Genomic DNA, 14,612 nt, shown 5'->3' with positions numbered 1-14,612 from the left:
AGACACGTAGGCATTCACGTTGCGCATGCGTTCAGTTAAAGAAAATCCAAAATGGCGGCCGGCATACGAGCGAGACAGATAGGTAAGACTGAGTCTCATTTGGTTCTTTTTGTCGTTGACAGATCATTAAGCTGAACATATTACTAACCAGCTGCGATATCTATAATCTCACTTTTGACGTTTCAATTGAAAAATGTCAGTTTTTCCGTTGAGAAGAAATCTTCTATAAACGACCCCCTTTCTGTCCTAGTAACAGAAAGACATTCCTTCCTCTTTACTGTCAAGTTTTTCTTTATGAAAAAACAATTCCCACATATTTGTGCGTTTAATTTCAGAATCCTTGAAGCGGATGCTTAACTTAAATCAGCCGATAACGAAATCAACTGCTGTCGAACCCGTCTGGAAGGTATCCATTAAACGCATTAAATGACCCTACTATCGTGGGGGCTCCAATAAGCTTGCGAGGAAGTTATCGTTTCTTTTGACTTTCCGTCGGGGGTTTAGAGAGGGAGGCGTATGAGAAAGGGGCTTTCTAGAGTGGGAGGGGATACTCAGACTAATTTTCAGCCAATTTTGTACTGAAGTATTATCTAGCCTAAAGAATGACAGTAACTTCAAACTACAAAGTTTCTTTTCTTCTCAGGTGGGAATGAGGGGGGGGGGGGGAGGAGTAAGGAGAGAGGAGGAAAAAGGAGAGAGATGAAGGGGCTTCTTGGAGAGGGAGGCCCCATAGAGGGGAGGGGCAATATTCAAAATGGACAGGTATAGAAACTCTGTTTCTGATAATTTTGTTCTGAAGCAGTTCCTAGCCCTTAAAAAAATGACCAGAAAGGAACAGTCTTGTACTATTAGAGAGGAGAGGTAAGGAGGGGGAGGGAAGAATAGAGAGAAAAGAGGGAGCCTGGGAGAGAGGGGGTCTATTGGAAACCGTCCCATGTCAGGTAAGAAAAGCAAACATATTTCTTTGGCAAAGGTAATCACTTACTTATTTTGTATCTGATTCAGAGATGTAGACAGACATGAATTATTATTATTATTGTCATTATTATTATTATTTTTTTATTTTTTTTTATGCAGGTCCTTGTATATGACAGATATGGTCAGGACATCATATCTCCTCTTTTAAATGTATAAGAGTTGCGTGAAATGGGCATAGCATTACATCTGTGAGTTGAAATCGAATCATTTTAGTTATTTACCGTGTAGACTAATATGCTGTTCAGGGACAACTTGCAAGATAAAATTTTTGCTTCAAATGTGCTTCATTAATTATTATACACAATAGTTGAAGCCATTGCTCTTCAAGGTTACCTTTGATGGGCGAGAGCTGATGACCCTGGCCTTTTGTTGTAAGGGGAGGTTACCAAATTCCTTCAGTTTTTTTTTATTTAAGATGTGGTTGAGAATTGAGTGGAGATTGACTGTAAAACTTAATTCCCATTGCCTCTACTTTTCGAAAAGAATTGTCTGCTTAATAAAATATTAAGTCTTTCTCTGAACTTTTTAAAGTGAAGTGAATACTTTATTAATGTGTCAAGAGATTTAGCTACCAAGGTAATTAGAGACACTCCTATCTACAATATTTTTAAATGATATTCATATTTAAATATATACAATAAAATATAAAATCGGAAATAAACAGACAATCATACACAGCAAAATGTATCAACCACATGCGTATAAAATTTAGTTAATAAGAAGCTATTATGTAGTAGAGGCATTGCATTTGCATGACCCATCTAGAAGGTTTGTAATATTAATTCTCCTGATGGCTTTCTTGAAGGCTTGAAGACTTTTTCTTCTTTGAATATCTTGACTTATTTACCCCCCATAAATAGGGGCCTAGATATTGAACACTATGCTTCCCATACTTCACCGTCCTAAATCTAGGAATGGGGAATTCTCCACATCTTAGATTATAGTTACAATGAATATATGAAGTTCATATATTTTGAACTGCGGTATGAAATACGTATGATGCACGATCCTTCGCTGTAGATAGCGCTATTAATGCAATTGCATAAATAGCGCTATCTACTGCGAAGGATCTTGCATCATACGTATTAGATTATAGTGTTTATCTTGCTTATGGAAAATTTCACAAATGGGCTCAGGTGCCAAGGAGGTTTGGACCTTATACATTAGTATCAAAATGTCTTGAAGATGCCTTAATTGTAAATTGGTCACCATAACGAGTTAAAAAGCTGACATTTCGAGCATTAGCCCTTCGTCACAGTGAATGATAAGTTTGAGTAATCTCATTTCCTCGTTGCTGGATAATGAGCAGATATTCTAGGGAGAGGTTTTATGGTAATTTCTGGGAGTTAAAGGGTTAAGTTCTGACCAACTTTGTGTAACACTACCCTGCTCAGTTTGATGTTGCAAGTTCTTTATTTCTATGTATAGTCTTCTACATTCTGACAGAGATGCTATCCCAGAAGTTCCTGCTATTTATTTTGTTTTCCCTAGTGAGGAAAATGTGAAGAGAATATGCCAGGTTTGAAACATTTTTAGTATTTGAATAAAGTATGTCTTTCTACAGTTTTCCATATTGCTTTCATGACTAAAGGTGAATAAAGAATAAAGCTGTAGGTGATTTTTAAGGCAATTGTAGATCCTCCTTGACTTTCATAAGTAAATATGAAGAAACTGAGAAGGTAATAAAAGTAAATTCTACGTATGATGCACAATTCTCGCAGTAGAGAGCGCTATTTATGCAATAGCAAAAATCAGACCTGACAAAAGTCAGGCCTGTACAGGATTCAAATAACTGATCTCTGTGATACTAGTGCAGCGCTCTGCTAATTGAGCTAACAAGCCAACTGGGAGCAGGCCGTTAAGTTGATTCAGAATAAACCCGTGATGATAAATCAGATACAATGAATATATGAAGTTCATATATTTTGTACTGCGGTATTAGATACGTATGATGCACGATCCTCACAGTAGAGAGCGCTATTACTACTGCGCTCTCTACTGCGAGGATTGTGCATCCTACGTATCTAATACCGCAGTACAAAATATATGAACGTCATATATTCATTGTAACCAAAAGTAAATTCTGTTCACAAACCAAGTGGCCCATCTGGCCAGCCCTAAACTCTTGTTTCCATAGCATGAAGTGACTAGGAGTATTTCTACTCCCACCCTGGATGGGATGCTAGTCCGTTACATGGTTATCCCCCAGCATTAAATTTTCCAGTACCCATTTAAACACCTGAGTGAAGAGAGGCACTGTGAGGGTAAAGTGTCTTGCCAGAGAACACAATGCAATATCCCTGGCCAGGGCCTTAACTAGGATCACTCGATGTGGAGCTGAACGTACTAACCACAATGCTGCTGTGCCTCATGCTGAGAATGAGTTTCTTAAAGCTTTTTTCCACACAATTCTCCAATATAATCTATGTGAATGTGGTTATTTATTCCTTCTCCTGATTATGCTGGTGTTAGTAACCATCAAAGGTCATTCTGTTAATTTTGTCACTTTTTAGGATTGCAGAAACCAACTTTATGAGTTGTATTACTTGAATTTCATTTCTGCGATATCAAGACATCGTTTAGAAGATCTTGTCACAGCAGCTCTACAGTCAAATAGTGTCACTCAAATCACTAAGGTACATGGAGCTGCAATTTGAAGTTTGTTGAAATTGCTTCCTAGGTTCTGGAAATGCTCAGTATTGTCATTTTTTTAGTCAGACATACACAAGCTTAAAAGTTGGCAGAGGATTGGCAAACCTGCCCTGTATTACATGTTTAAGGGCTCTTGAGCAGTGTCCATTAGGGAGAAACAGAAAGAGTGATTAAAAATGACTAGGATAGTGTAATCTAAAGCCAAATTTTTAGGTGATGGAAAATAGAAAGGAGACCTGCAAAAGGTTTTCAAAAGTTAATGATTTTTGTGAGTTTGAATGGGAACAAACTTCAATTAGATTAGTATTTGTCTATTACTTTTTAATGGAGAGAATAAGTAAAGATATCAGATTACTGATAAATTCAGAAATCTTGGTTACATTTCAGTTTTTTTTCCGTCTATAGGTGTTTGATCAGTACTTAAATTTTATTTCTTTGGAAGATGAAATGTTTACAGTGAGAAATCAAGACAGAGATTCAATATCATACTATGGTAAGAACATTCTAGTTGAAAGTCTGCCAGAATTGGTGTCTAAGAACTTACAACCTGTTTATAGAAAAGTGGTGGAAAGGTACACATAATTATCAGGATTTTTGTTTTCCCTTTGATATCTAAGAGATGTTTTAGTGGACAGTCTCTTTAGTGTATTGGTGTCTTTAGGTAAGTTGATTTTTATAAAGAAGAAAGTGTTCATACTTTAAAACTTCCATGATCTCTATTGAGTTTCAAATTGAAATGTTATGGAATATGCTTATCACACTTTTCTGTGGGAAAGGCATAAATTAAAGTTTCTGTAGTTGCCTTTATCCAAGAAAGGACAATATACATTTAGTTTCTTTATTTCTTCAGGGACTGTCCCAATAATCAGATGTGCAAAGTGCAATGCTGCTGAAATGGTAGCAGAGGTAATCAGTAGCTTGATATCATTTTTCTTTTCATTTGCCTTCTCAAACAAAAGAAATAGTTTTGGAAATCCTTGAATTTTCACTCCCCTCCCAAAAGGGTACTCCTCCAACTGGCCATAATTTCAACCAAGCATCCCCACTCCACCCCCTCCTTCTTGAATTAGTGCCTTCTCTTGTTCCCCTGTTTTCAAGGAGGTGCACTGGGATTTTGAGTAGTGGTCTTGTTTAATCATTCTCATTTGCCCTTGCAAATTAATACTGTTCTCATCCAGTTTTTCATTCAGTTTGGAAAGTTCACGACAAGTGCCAATTGTACTGCTTTTAAAACTGAGGGCCTGATTATTTAACCAGAGGTTAGCTTTTGTTTGACAAAACCATGTCCTATGTTATTTTCAAGGTGAAATAAAGGCTTTATAGTCACTTGTGGGACTTATTTTACAATGTTATGACTCTTTTATAGGGACTGGATAAAAAGTTGAGAGAAAACTTGAGAGATTCTAGAAACAGTCTGTTTACAGCAGATATTCCATCTGCTGTAAACAGATGGAATATCTGTTTGTGAAGATGTGCAGAGCATCAAATGGTATGTTTTTAAAAGTTGTGACACCTTTGGCCATAGGCCTTGCAACAAATCACGTGAACTCAGTGTGGTTTGAATTCTTACAAAGATCACCGTAGGATTGATTTAATGAGTTGCAGTGACTTGATTTTGTAAGCAGCACTCACAAAGCAGTTTCTCTTTTATATGGCCAATCCGTGGTGGTCAAGACTAACATATCTTTGCAACATCAGTTTTCAGCGACCAGTGCTAGTAATTTTGGATCATAACATGGATCTGTGTACCCCTTCACATCACACATGGACATACTGAGCTCTTGTGCATGATGTCCTTGTAAGTGAGAGAGAAAGCTTTATTTATAGAGGGTAGCACTAAATAGCTAGAAGCCCTCAGAAGACCCACCCAGCCCACCCTAGGGGAGGACAACCATCACACAGTAATTTCACGTGTGGGAAATTAACGTCTTCCACCCCTAACCCTGCAGGAGACAGGGCCTATGGTTTATTTGTCGTTATCCAAGAAGACAAGAATATCTATCCATTTCTTGATATAATAGAAAGGTTGCAAATTCTCCCCAGTTATTTTAAGACCATGAGTGTTGGTCCAGCCGGGGCTTGAACCCTTGACCTCCTGCACAACAGTCTGCCCCTCTACCAATTGAGCTAACTAGGAGGTGGTTACAATATTATTCAGCTTTGAACTCTCCTTTTATGCTCAACAGTGACTAGAAGCTAATTTCTCCTTACAATATCACCCCTGAATCACACATTACTTTAACAGTAACAGTAATAATGGAAGTGATTACCAACCAAAGAAGCTCGTTATTATTAAACAAATTCTCCTTGTCAGCATGTTAGGAAATGTGTAGAGAACAGTAGGGAGAATATGCATACTGATGTTCGGGTGCAAAGTGTTAATGCCATCATTTGTAATAATAAATAATTGGTGAGCTATGATGTTGTCAGTAGGTTGTTTACTTTATAATTTAATTCTCCAGGATTTACATCTGAACAGAGTTGTTGTCAAAGAGTCAATAATGTCAAACACCCCAGAACCTGTAGATCCTCACCACACACATCCCAAACAAACTAAAGTTAAGTCATATGACCTCAGTGCGACAGATAAGTTCTGTGGTTTGCACAAAGGAAGGTGAGTCAGACATGTGCCATCTATGTATCATTTGTTGAACCCTCTAACTTCCAGACATGATTAAGGTCTAACTTCTGCATTTAATATCCATATACTCATACACTATCCATGAAAAAGGTAATGAGAATACTTAAAGTTATCAGGATGAAGTTGTTATCTTAATCTAACACCAAATTGTTGTAACAAATTTCCAAGGAAATGTGCAGCAGCTAAAGGGAGAATTAACAATCAGATGTTGAGAGTTAAGAGCTGAGGGGTTTAAAACATCTTTCTTATTTTTCAGCAAGCAGGCCATGTTTTTATCATGTAGTGATCGTTTTTTTCGATTTGTGAGCCCTCGTTCAAGTAAATTTCAAAGATTTGATGCCATAACCTGCAATTTATGCTGATTCATATTCTTTTACTTGGATGTGTTTTTGTAGTCCTTTCACAACAGTGGCAGAGTGAATTCAGAAAGAACTTGATGAATACAGAGCTTCTGAAGAAGAAGTAAAGAGACTGAAAAATATCATGGTAGGACATAGAGTTCATATATCAGGAGATAATTTGTGCTTCTGTGAGACTGTACTTGAAATATAATGTCATGTGAAGTCAGCAACAGAGCCAAATGGCTCATCTGTGAGGAGCTCATCATGGTTTCCATAGCAGGAAGTGACCAGGACTAATTTACTACTCCCCCTCTATGGGAAGATAACCCACCGCAACTCCCCCATAAACCCCCCCTCACAATCCCCCCTCACAATCCCCCCTCCCCCTGCATTTTGTCAGGCTTCCCTGAAAATTTGCTGATACCCATCTATGCTCCTGGGCATTGTGGGTGTAAACACGAGGACCAAACCAGGTCCTAGACCCAGACCCCTCCCTCAACTGGGAGTCTAGTGCACTAACCTGTAACTGGTCAAGACACCCAAAAGTCCTCTCACCCTAAGTCATGTCAGTCAAAGTGGAGTCATGTTACCTGAAACTTTTAGTCATGTGACCCAAAAGCCCAGGTCATGTTATACGAAAGAAGCAATCACTTAAAAGATCAGACTTATCTTGCTAACTTAAAGCTACTACTATTTGTTAGGCCACTGTGTCTCACACATGTAAGCAAGGAAGAAATTCATTGAATTGATGTTGATTACAAGTTCTGAATATCTGGTCGCTTATAGGACTTTAAAAATCAGCTGTTTTTAAATTGTAATAAATTGTTTAATTTCTCTTACTTTCCTAGGGAAATGAGGAGGTAATGGATGAATTTATGGCTGATAGTACAGGTTAACATACCTCTGCTGTTAGGTAAAGTCATTTCTGTCTAATTTCGATTAGAAGCAAGTTGTATCTAAATATTTTTTTTGTGATTGTAAATCTTCCCTCTTCGGTGTTAAAAGGAACTTACATGAGAATGTTTACCCCACTGTCTCATTTCTTCAAAGAGTTAAGAGGACACTACAAATGTTCTTCTCATGTTTTAGAGTTCACTTCCAGAATTGCTTGAGAAGAAGAGAATTATAGACATACACACAACTATTGCCACAGCGCTTTTGGAACACATCAAGGTGAGGGCTAATTTCGTAGGAGCAAACAATAATGTGATCGTTTGCATCACTTGATTTCACTTCCTCACTTTTTAAATTGTTTGAATATGAAGACCGTTTCCTCAAGAAGTTATAAATATCATTATTTTTTTCAGTCCACAAAGCTTGATATCTACTTTGAGGCTGAAGAGAAAATAATGAGCAAAGCTACTTTCTTGGTAAGTCAGAAAAATGTACCACAAGCTTTGCATGAAAAATAACCCCAGTGTAGTGAAAAGGGTTTCGATATGCTTACAGCCAGCTTAGTGCAAATATTACATTATGATTCTTTGATTATACTTCTCAAGCAAAAAAACTTGAATAATAGAACCTGTCTTAATACAAAACTAATTTTTCCCTTTTCATTGTAGATTGAAGATTTGTAAACTCAGTTATTGACTGATTCAGCTGACAGCTTATCTCACCAGTTAGTTGGGAGATCATGTCAAGCACACAGTTAGTGAGAAAGGAAGATCTCTTTCCAGTCCCGTTTTGTTTTTTTCCTTTTTTTTCTCTCTATTGCATAACTATTGGGTGACTTAAAAATTTTCTATATGATTCAAAATGAATTGCAGGCCTCAAACCTACAGTGTTCATTGACTTCATTACTAAAATTCTCACATTAACGTTCAAGTACTAACCATATGTTGGATTGTTGGCATGATCTAAAAAATTAGAATTCAACCTTGTCCAAAACTTCATTTTGATTGTACATAAGAGCAGCTGGTAACCAATTAATCTAATAATATTTTGATTCAGGAGCTAAAAACATTTCATTTTCGTATAGTCATCCTCTTTCTTATTCAACACAATTGTCCTTGTTTCAGAATTGAGATGGAGGACTGGGAACATGCTACCACCTGGAAGAACCTTGTGCTTTTGAGTCAGGAGACTGGTACACACGACAACAGTTTTATCTGTGTTGGCACAACTCATGTGTACAGTGAAGATATCACCCGCAGGGAACGGGTAGGCGAACATGGTCATGTTGACATATTGTGAAGAAAGAAAGAATGAGATTGAATTGGAATAAATTAGCAGTTTAAATTACACTTTGGCATATGCATGGTGTCCAAGCAATTTTTAAAAACCTCCATTCAAGAATTCTTTGAAACTTCTTGTGAATGTCAGATGTCTTCCAAGAATAGGCCAGTAACTTACATAACTGTCTTTGCTTTCTAGTTGACTAATTATCTGAGGTTGAGCATAATTTCTTCTTGACACGCGTTTAACATATTTTGGTCAGAATTTTCCCCATTACCACTCTCTGAGAGATTGTAACAACCTAGATAAAGCCATTACTATTGCACCTGACATTAAGGTAAATAGAGAGGGTGTTACCATTCTCTGAGAGATTGGAACAACCTAGATAAAGCCATTACAAATTTACCTGACATTGGGGTAAATAGAGAGGGTGTTGCCACTCTCTGAGAGATTGGATCAACATACATAAAGCCATTACAAATGCACCTGACATTGGGGTAAACAGAGAGGGTGTTAACACTCTGTGAGAGATTGGTACAACCTAGATAAAGCCATTACAAATGCACCTGACATTGGGGTAAATAGAGAGGGTGTTGCCACTCTCTGAGAGATTGGATCAACCTAGATAAAGCCATTACAAATGCACCTGACATTGGGGTAAATAGAGAGGGTGTTGCCACTCTCTGAGAGATTGGATCAACATACATAAAGCCATTACAAATGCACCTGACATTGGGGTAAACAGAGAGGGTGTTAACACTCTGTGAGAGATTGGTACAACCTAGATAAAGCCATTACAAATGCACCTGACATTGGGGTAAATAGAGAGGGTGTTGCCACTCTCTGAGAGATTGGATCAACCTAGATAAAGCCATTACAAATGCACCTGACATTGGGGTAAATAGAGAGGGTGTTGCCACTCTCTGAGAGATTGGATCAACCTAGATAAAGCCATTGCAAATGCACCTGACATTGGGGTAAATAGAGAGGGTGTTGCCACTCTCTGAGAGATTAGAACAACCTAGATAAAGCCATTACAATTGCACCTGACATTGGGGTAAATAGAGAGGGTGTTACCACTCTCTGAGAAATTGGATCAACCTAGATAAAGCCATTAGAAATGTGCCTGATATTGTAAATTATAAGAGTAGCATTTTTGGTAGGGCTTTATGTAATTCTTCTTTTGTTTCAATTGTAGCTTTTTATAAATTTTGAATTTAGTTTTATATTTATTTTTTATTTCATCTTACTGTACAAAGTCCTATTGGCTACCTTAAATGTAAGTTGTGACTTTTCTGAAAACCACAATGATGAGATGAAAGTTTGCTAATGAAAGATTATAGTTATAATATACAATTTTTTTTCTTCCATTTCTCTTTCTGTTATTTGGCACATGTCGTGGGCGTAAAACTTGTTGGATTGATCGGAAAAATAGTTGTGAAAATAAACAACAACACGATGATGGGCTGTGGAGAAGAAAGCAGACTTTTTTCCATGTAAGGTAAAGGAACTACCAATTCGTGTAAACTGAGTAACCTGTCAGGAACCTGTTTTTTGGAAAAATATTCAAGAAAATGGCTCGGTAATAGCCTCGTTCTTTTTTTTTTTTTTTTTTTTGCGTTTTTATGGACCTCAACATTGTCACGTCATTATCCTCTTTTATGTTTTAGCTGTTGAAAGCTTTGGTGGTCAGCGACTTCTTCAACGAGCAGATATCAGCATAGGAAGCCACATTACCTCATTCTTCAGGATCCGTGCAAGAATAACAGGAAAAGTTGGCGGTAAAGACAGCTGACTTGTTTCCGTGAGTTTACGTTCCAATTCTACTCGGCTGGGCTGATTTGTCGGTTGAAAGCAAGATTCGTGCTAAAGCAGATTTAACTACCATACCAGTGTAGACTGTTCTTACGCAGCTAGTGAAAGTTTAGATTTAATCAGATCTCAAGATCCTCGACCTAGAACAATGAGTGCTGGAGTAAATTCTGTTGTTTTTCTTGAAAAGATGCTCATGCAGAAATGTCTGTTTACTCGCAGTGGTAAATTGTCATGGTAGTATCATACTAACTATCAGAAACGCTCTTAATTAAAAAAATGAGTATTCAGTGCTTATGATTGATTGCTGTTCATCAGGCAGACTGGATGGCGGGCTTGGACTGTTTTTACCAATGACCAAGAAAACTTACAGACGACTGCACATACTGCAAACTACACTCGTCGAATGCATTCCACACGTAGCTGGTCTTAATCAAAAGGCTTTCAGGTCGGTTGACATTTAAGGTTCAAACCTAGTGTTACTGTGTTTGTTACCTTGTTTAAGGGCTGTAATCGTGCGCCTGAACGCTTTGTTGACATTTAAGGTTGACACCTAGTGTTACTGTGTTTGTTACCTTGTTTAAGGGCTGTAATCGTGCGCCTGAACGCTTTGTTGACATTTAAGGTTGACACCTTGTGTTACTGTGTTTGTTACCTTGTTTAAGGGCTGTAATCGTGCGCCTGAACGCTTTGTTGACATTTAAGGTTGACACCTTGTGTTACTGTGTTTGTTACCTTGTTTAAGGGCTGTAATCGTGCACCTGAACGCTTTGTTGACATTTAAGGTTGACAACCTAGTGTTACTGTGTTTGTTACCTTGTTTAAGGGCTGTAATCGTGCGCCTGAACGCTTTGTTCATTGAACTCAGTTAAAGAACAGTTCATGCTTTGATTATACAACAGTCATTACTGGTGAAAGGCTTTCTTCAAAGTTTTTCCTGAAGAAGTAGGACTCAAGCAGTGTCAACCTTTTGTTCTAAATCGAATGAGGCACTCCGCCGGTGTACTATGCTGCTTACGTGTAACTAACAAAAATGAAAATGGTTTATTTTCAGCTTTAAACGTCAGTTGAGGCAGCCTTTTGCATGTTCTCTGACACAATTGTTAGCGGGCGTGTATTGTATATGCCGACAATATTTTACAATTATTTTTTAGGAAATTTTTTGCAAGTTATTCAGTTTAAATTTGGAACTTAACCCCGCTCACATACGTGATGTTGAAGTTGAGGTGTGGTGCCGCAAGAAAAAGTAAACACATCCAGCTATTCACGAAATTCTGACAATATATTTAAATTCATTTTTCAATCGACGTCTTCTTCGCCGTTGCCGTCCTGACCGCTTAAGGTCCCTAATAAGTCGTTTTATGGTTCTTGTTTAGACTTGTTCGAGATAAGAAACGAAGTCTGAACAATCCTTACAGAAACATTTTGGATGGAGAGTTATTCAGCAAGTTTCTGCAGTTTGGCACTATGGAAAAACTTGAAGTTGCAAAGAAAGTTGGGACCACGCCAACCCAGGTACATCAAGCATCAGCTATAAAATCGAGAGTGTAACAAAGATAACACACGCACATACGCGAGGTTTGATGATGGCAAATAAACAAGCAAATTTAAAAAAAATAGTTGTAGTTAAAAAACTCGTCACAAAAAGTCAAGTCTTTACGAGGTTAACAAAGTAAAGGTTGGTTTGTTCAGTGTGGCCATTTTGTTTTCCGCTCACCGTATTTTTCCCGTGCGTTTTACTGTGTAACACTGCCGCGTAGTTTGTGCGTTCTGTAACCCTCACGTGGTCAAAGAGTGAAATAGTGTAATCATGCCAGATATTATAAATTTGTAACTGGGGCGTATGTTGAAGGAACTTCGTGGAAAATGTGCTTTGACATCATCATCCATGCAGAATAAGTGTCGTTGGGGGCTAGTCACTAAACTTCAAAGCGAAGCCGGTTTGAACTCACTGACATTTTCAGTGCGAACGGAGATTATGAACTGGCTTCTGTATTTTACTCATCTCAAAAACTGGAATCTAATATCTCTTTCGTATTTTGAGTAGTATTGTTTTTCTTGTTTTGAAGTAAAGCGTTCAAATGAGCAATATAAACCAAATGTTTCTCAGGCCAATTTTGAAGGCGTCCTTTTTTTCTGCATGTGTGTGCAACAGTGGTGGGATGGCGTTCCCTCCAGTTCATTCATACATTACAGGTGAAATGTCTTCGTTCGCGTTGATGATTGGACCAACTATTCTTTCTTCACAGTGAAATTTTATCCTTCTTACTGCTATTGGTTACTTTGGTACTCTGTATGGGATAATTCACGGTACCTATGAAATAGATGGTCACTTGGCCCGTTTACACAAATTGCACATGAGCGCAAAGTGTAACATCTCCTTTTGTAACTTCCAGATTCTGGATGACTTGATGGATGTTGAAAGATCGTGTTCACATTTCTGAGGGCAACCGCTGACAGGTGCTGAAATGCTACTGAAAGATCATGGTTGCATCAAGAACGTAACTGTCCCTCTACGGACAAGTGTACCGGGATGACTTTGCGTTACTAATAAAATTGTTCTTTTTTTCGGTTAGACCTCGAAGAAGTTGTAGAACTTTACTTATCAGGGGTGACAGAATTAAAAATGAACCACTATCATCTAGATTGCCATCCTCTTACACTTCTCTTACACGTCCTCGTTGTGTTAAATCTGGAAATAAAAAAATATTTTTTTTTAAGTTTCCAGAGCCGCCACCTAAATAGAATGCTCCACTAGTTTTGTCGCTGATGCGAATTATTATCTGAGAAACCACCCATTGTGTCTCTTGGCTTGATTATGAGTTATTTGTTTCAAATGGTTTTGCTAGCAACATTTCGCAAAAACTTGTTGATATTGGTTTCAAATTCTGTGATGAGCACTTGTAATTTGTTTAATCGAAGCATTCCAGTGAAGTAACCACTTTTCATTGATTTGATCATGACGTGATGACTCGCCAGTTTCGGCTTCACAACAATTAACGTGCGTCATTGTCATTAAATCACTCGCAAAAGCTATTTGATTTGTCAATAAAGGCGTCAGTGACCGGTGGAGTGGAAACAACCTTTATTCCGAGCATAATTTATGACTCGAATATGGTTAGCCAACGTCATACGAGTTTACAACTAAGTCTCTAGAACCCACTGCAAGACTATATGTTGAATCACGAATATAGCAAGAGCGTTCTGGTACAAACCCTAAGGGGCCTGTTAGAGAGTTATCCATCATTTGTCACTGTAATTGTCTCAACGGATGACCTAGCTGTGAGTCAATCAGACTGATTGACATAATATCCTTGAGGCTAGATTAAGCAGTCCAAGATTTGGGCGACTGAAAGAAGTCCATTGAAGTCTGGAGGTTTTTTTCGATCTCACTTCATAAGCAAAAATGATCTAGTTGGTTTTCCACTAAAATAGTCAGAGTTTTAAGGCAGAAAGACCGCATCAAAGCTGCACAAATATGTTTTTAGTGAGTTGACCAATTGGTTACGCGCGATAGAACATTTTTGAGGCATGCTTACAAATAGACAAAACCATCATAATGAAAGAAAATATCCAAAAATAGCCAGCGTACACAAACTTGGACTCAGGAGTATTTACCAGTTTCAGGTTATGTTTTAGGCCAAAAGGAACCCGAGGTATTATTTTTTGGGGAGAGAAATCGCTAACAGTAATTTGAAAGAATAATAGGGCTAAGTTTCAAAAGAAACTGTGGTGTTGCGTCGGTGTGGGTAACAAGATAATTTGGTTTTATCGGTTCAGTTGAAATTATTAATTGGCCACCGTAAAGAGTATAAAAGCTGACGTTTCGAGCGTTAGCCCTTCGTCAGAGCGAATGACGAACACAAGAATAAGCAAAAGAGCCTTTAAAACCGGCTACCCGAGGCGCGGTTGGATGGGCCCATCTTGCCCGCCTGGAATCGCCCTCCTTGATCCTACACAAGGGAAAGGTTGCGTAGAGCGGAATTACAAAGTTCATCAGTTTTTAGTGATGA

At 38.0% G+C, this 14,612-nt stretch overlaps 1 protein-coding gene and 1 pseudogene across 2 annotated transcripts; both read left to right on the top strand.

Annotated features, from left to right (window-relative positions):
* Positions 1 to 13,236, top strand: LOC148728169 (sec1 family domain-containing protein 1-like; annotated as a pseudogene). The gene is made up of 19 exons (XR_015989031.1): positions 1 to 82; positions 336 to 406; positions 1,078 to 1,166; positions 2,407 to 2,497; positions 3,492 to 3,614; positions 4,036 to 4,123; positions 4,193 to 4,291; positions 4,481 to 4,536; positions 4,997 to 5,069; positions 5,319 to 5,428; positions 6,093 to 6,244; positions 6,667 to 6,757; positions 7,461 to 7,525; positions 7,702 to 7,785; positions 7,920 to 8,772; positions 10,223 to 10,288; positions 10,458 to 10,591; positions 10,918 to 11,047; positions 12,996 to 13,236. The product of XR_015989031.1 is annotated as a sec1 family domain-containing protein 1-like (transcript).
* LOC148728170 (cleavage and polyadenylation specificity factor subunit 1-like) lies at positions 8,638 to 13,043 on the top strand. Its single transcript, XM_088724927.1, has 5 exons — positions 8,638 to 8,785; positions 10,458 to 10,568; positions 10,918 to 11,047; positions 11,976 to 12,114; positions 12,996 to 13,043. Exons 1-5 carry the CDS (start codon positions 8,638 to 8,640, stop codon positions 13,041 to 13,043), a joined length of 576 nt encoding a protein of 191 aa, XP_088581053.1.
* Positions 13,237 to 14,612: the final 1,376 nt, after the last annotated feature.

This window comes from Stylophora pistillata, chromosome 6, assembly GCF_964205215.1.
Source record: "Stylophora pistillata chromosome 6, jaStyPist1.2, whole genome shotgun sequence".
NCBI lineage: Eukaryota > Metazoa > Cnidaria > Anthozoa > Scleractinia > Pocilloporidae > Stylophora > Stylophora pistillata.
Note: the sequence above shows the minus strand (reverse complement) of the source record. Positions and strands in the feature narration are given on the sequence as shown.

Excerpts from the sequence above, each read along its gene's own strand:
- LOC148728170 (XM_088724927.1), top strand. The coding sequence starts at position 8,638 with ATGGAGGACTGGGAACATGCTACCACCTGGAAGAACCTTGTGCTTTTG. Across the intron at positions 8,786-10,457 it reads GGAACGGGTAGGCGAACATG|CTGTTGAAAGCTTTGGTGGT; the intron begins GTCATGTTGACA and ends TTTATGTTTTAG. Across the intron at positions 12,115-12,995 it reads TTGGGACCACGCCAACCCAG|ATTCTGGATGACTTGATGGA; the intron begins GTACATCAAGCA and ends TGTAACTTCCAG.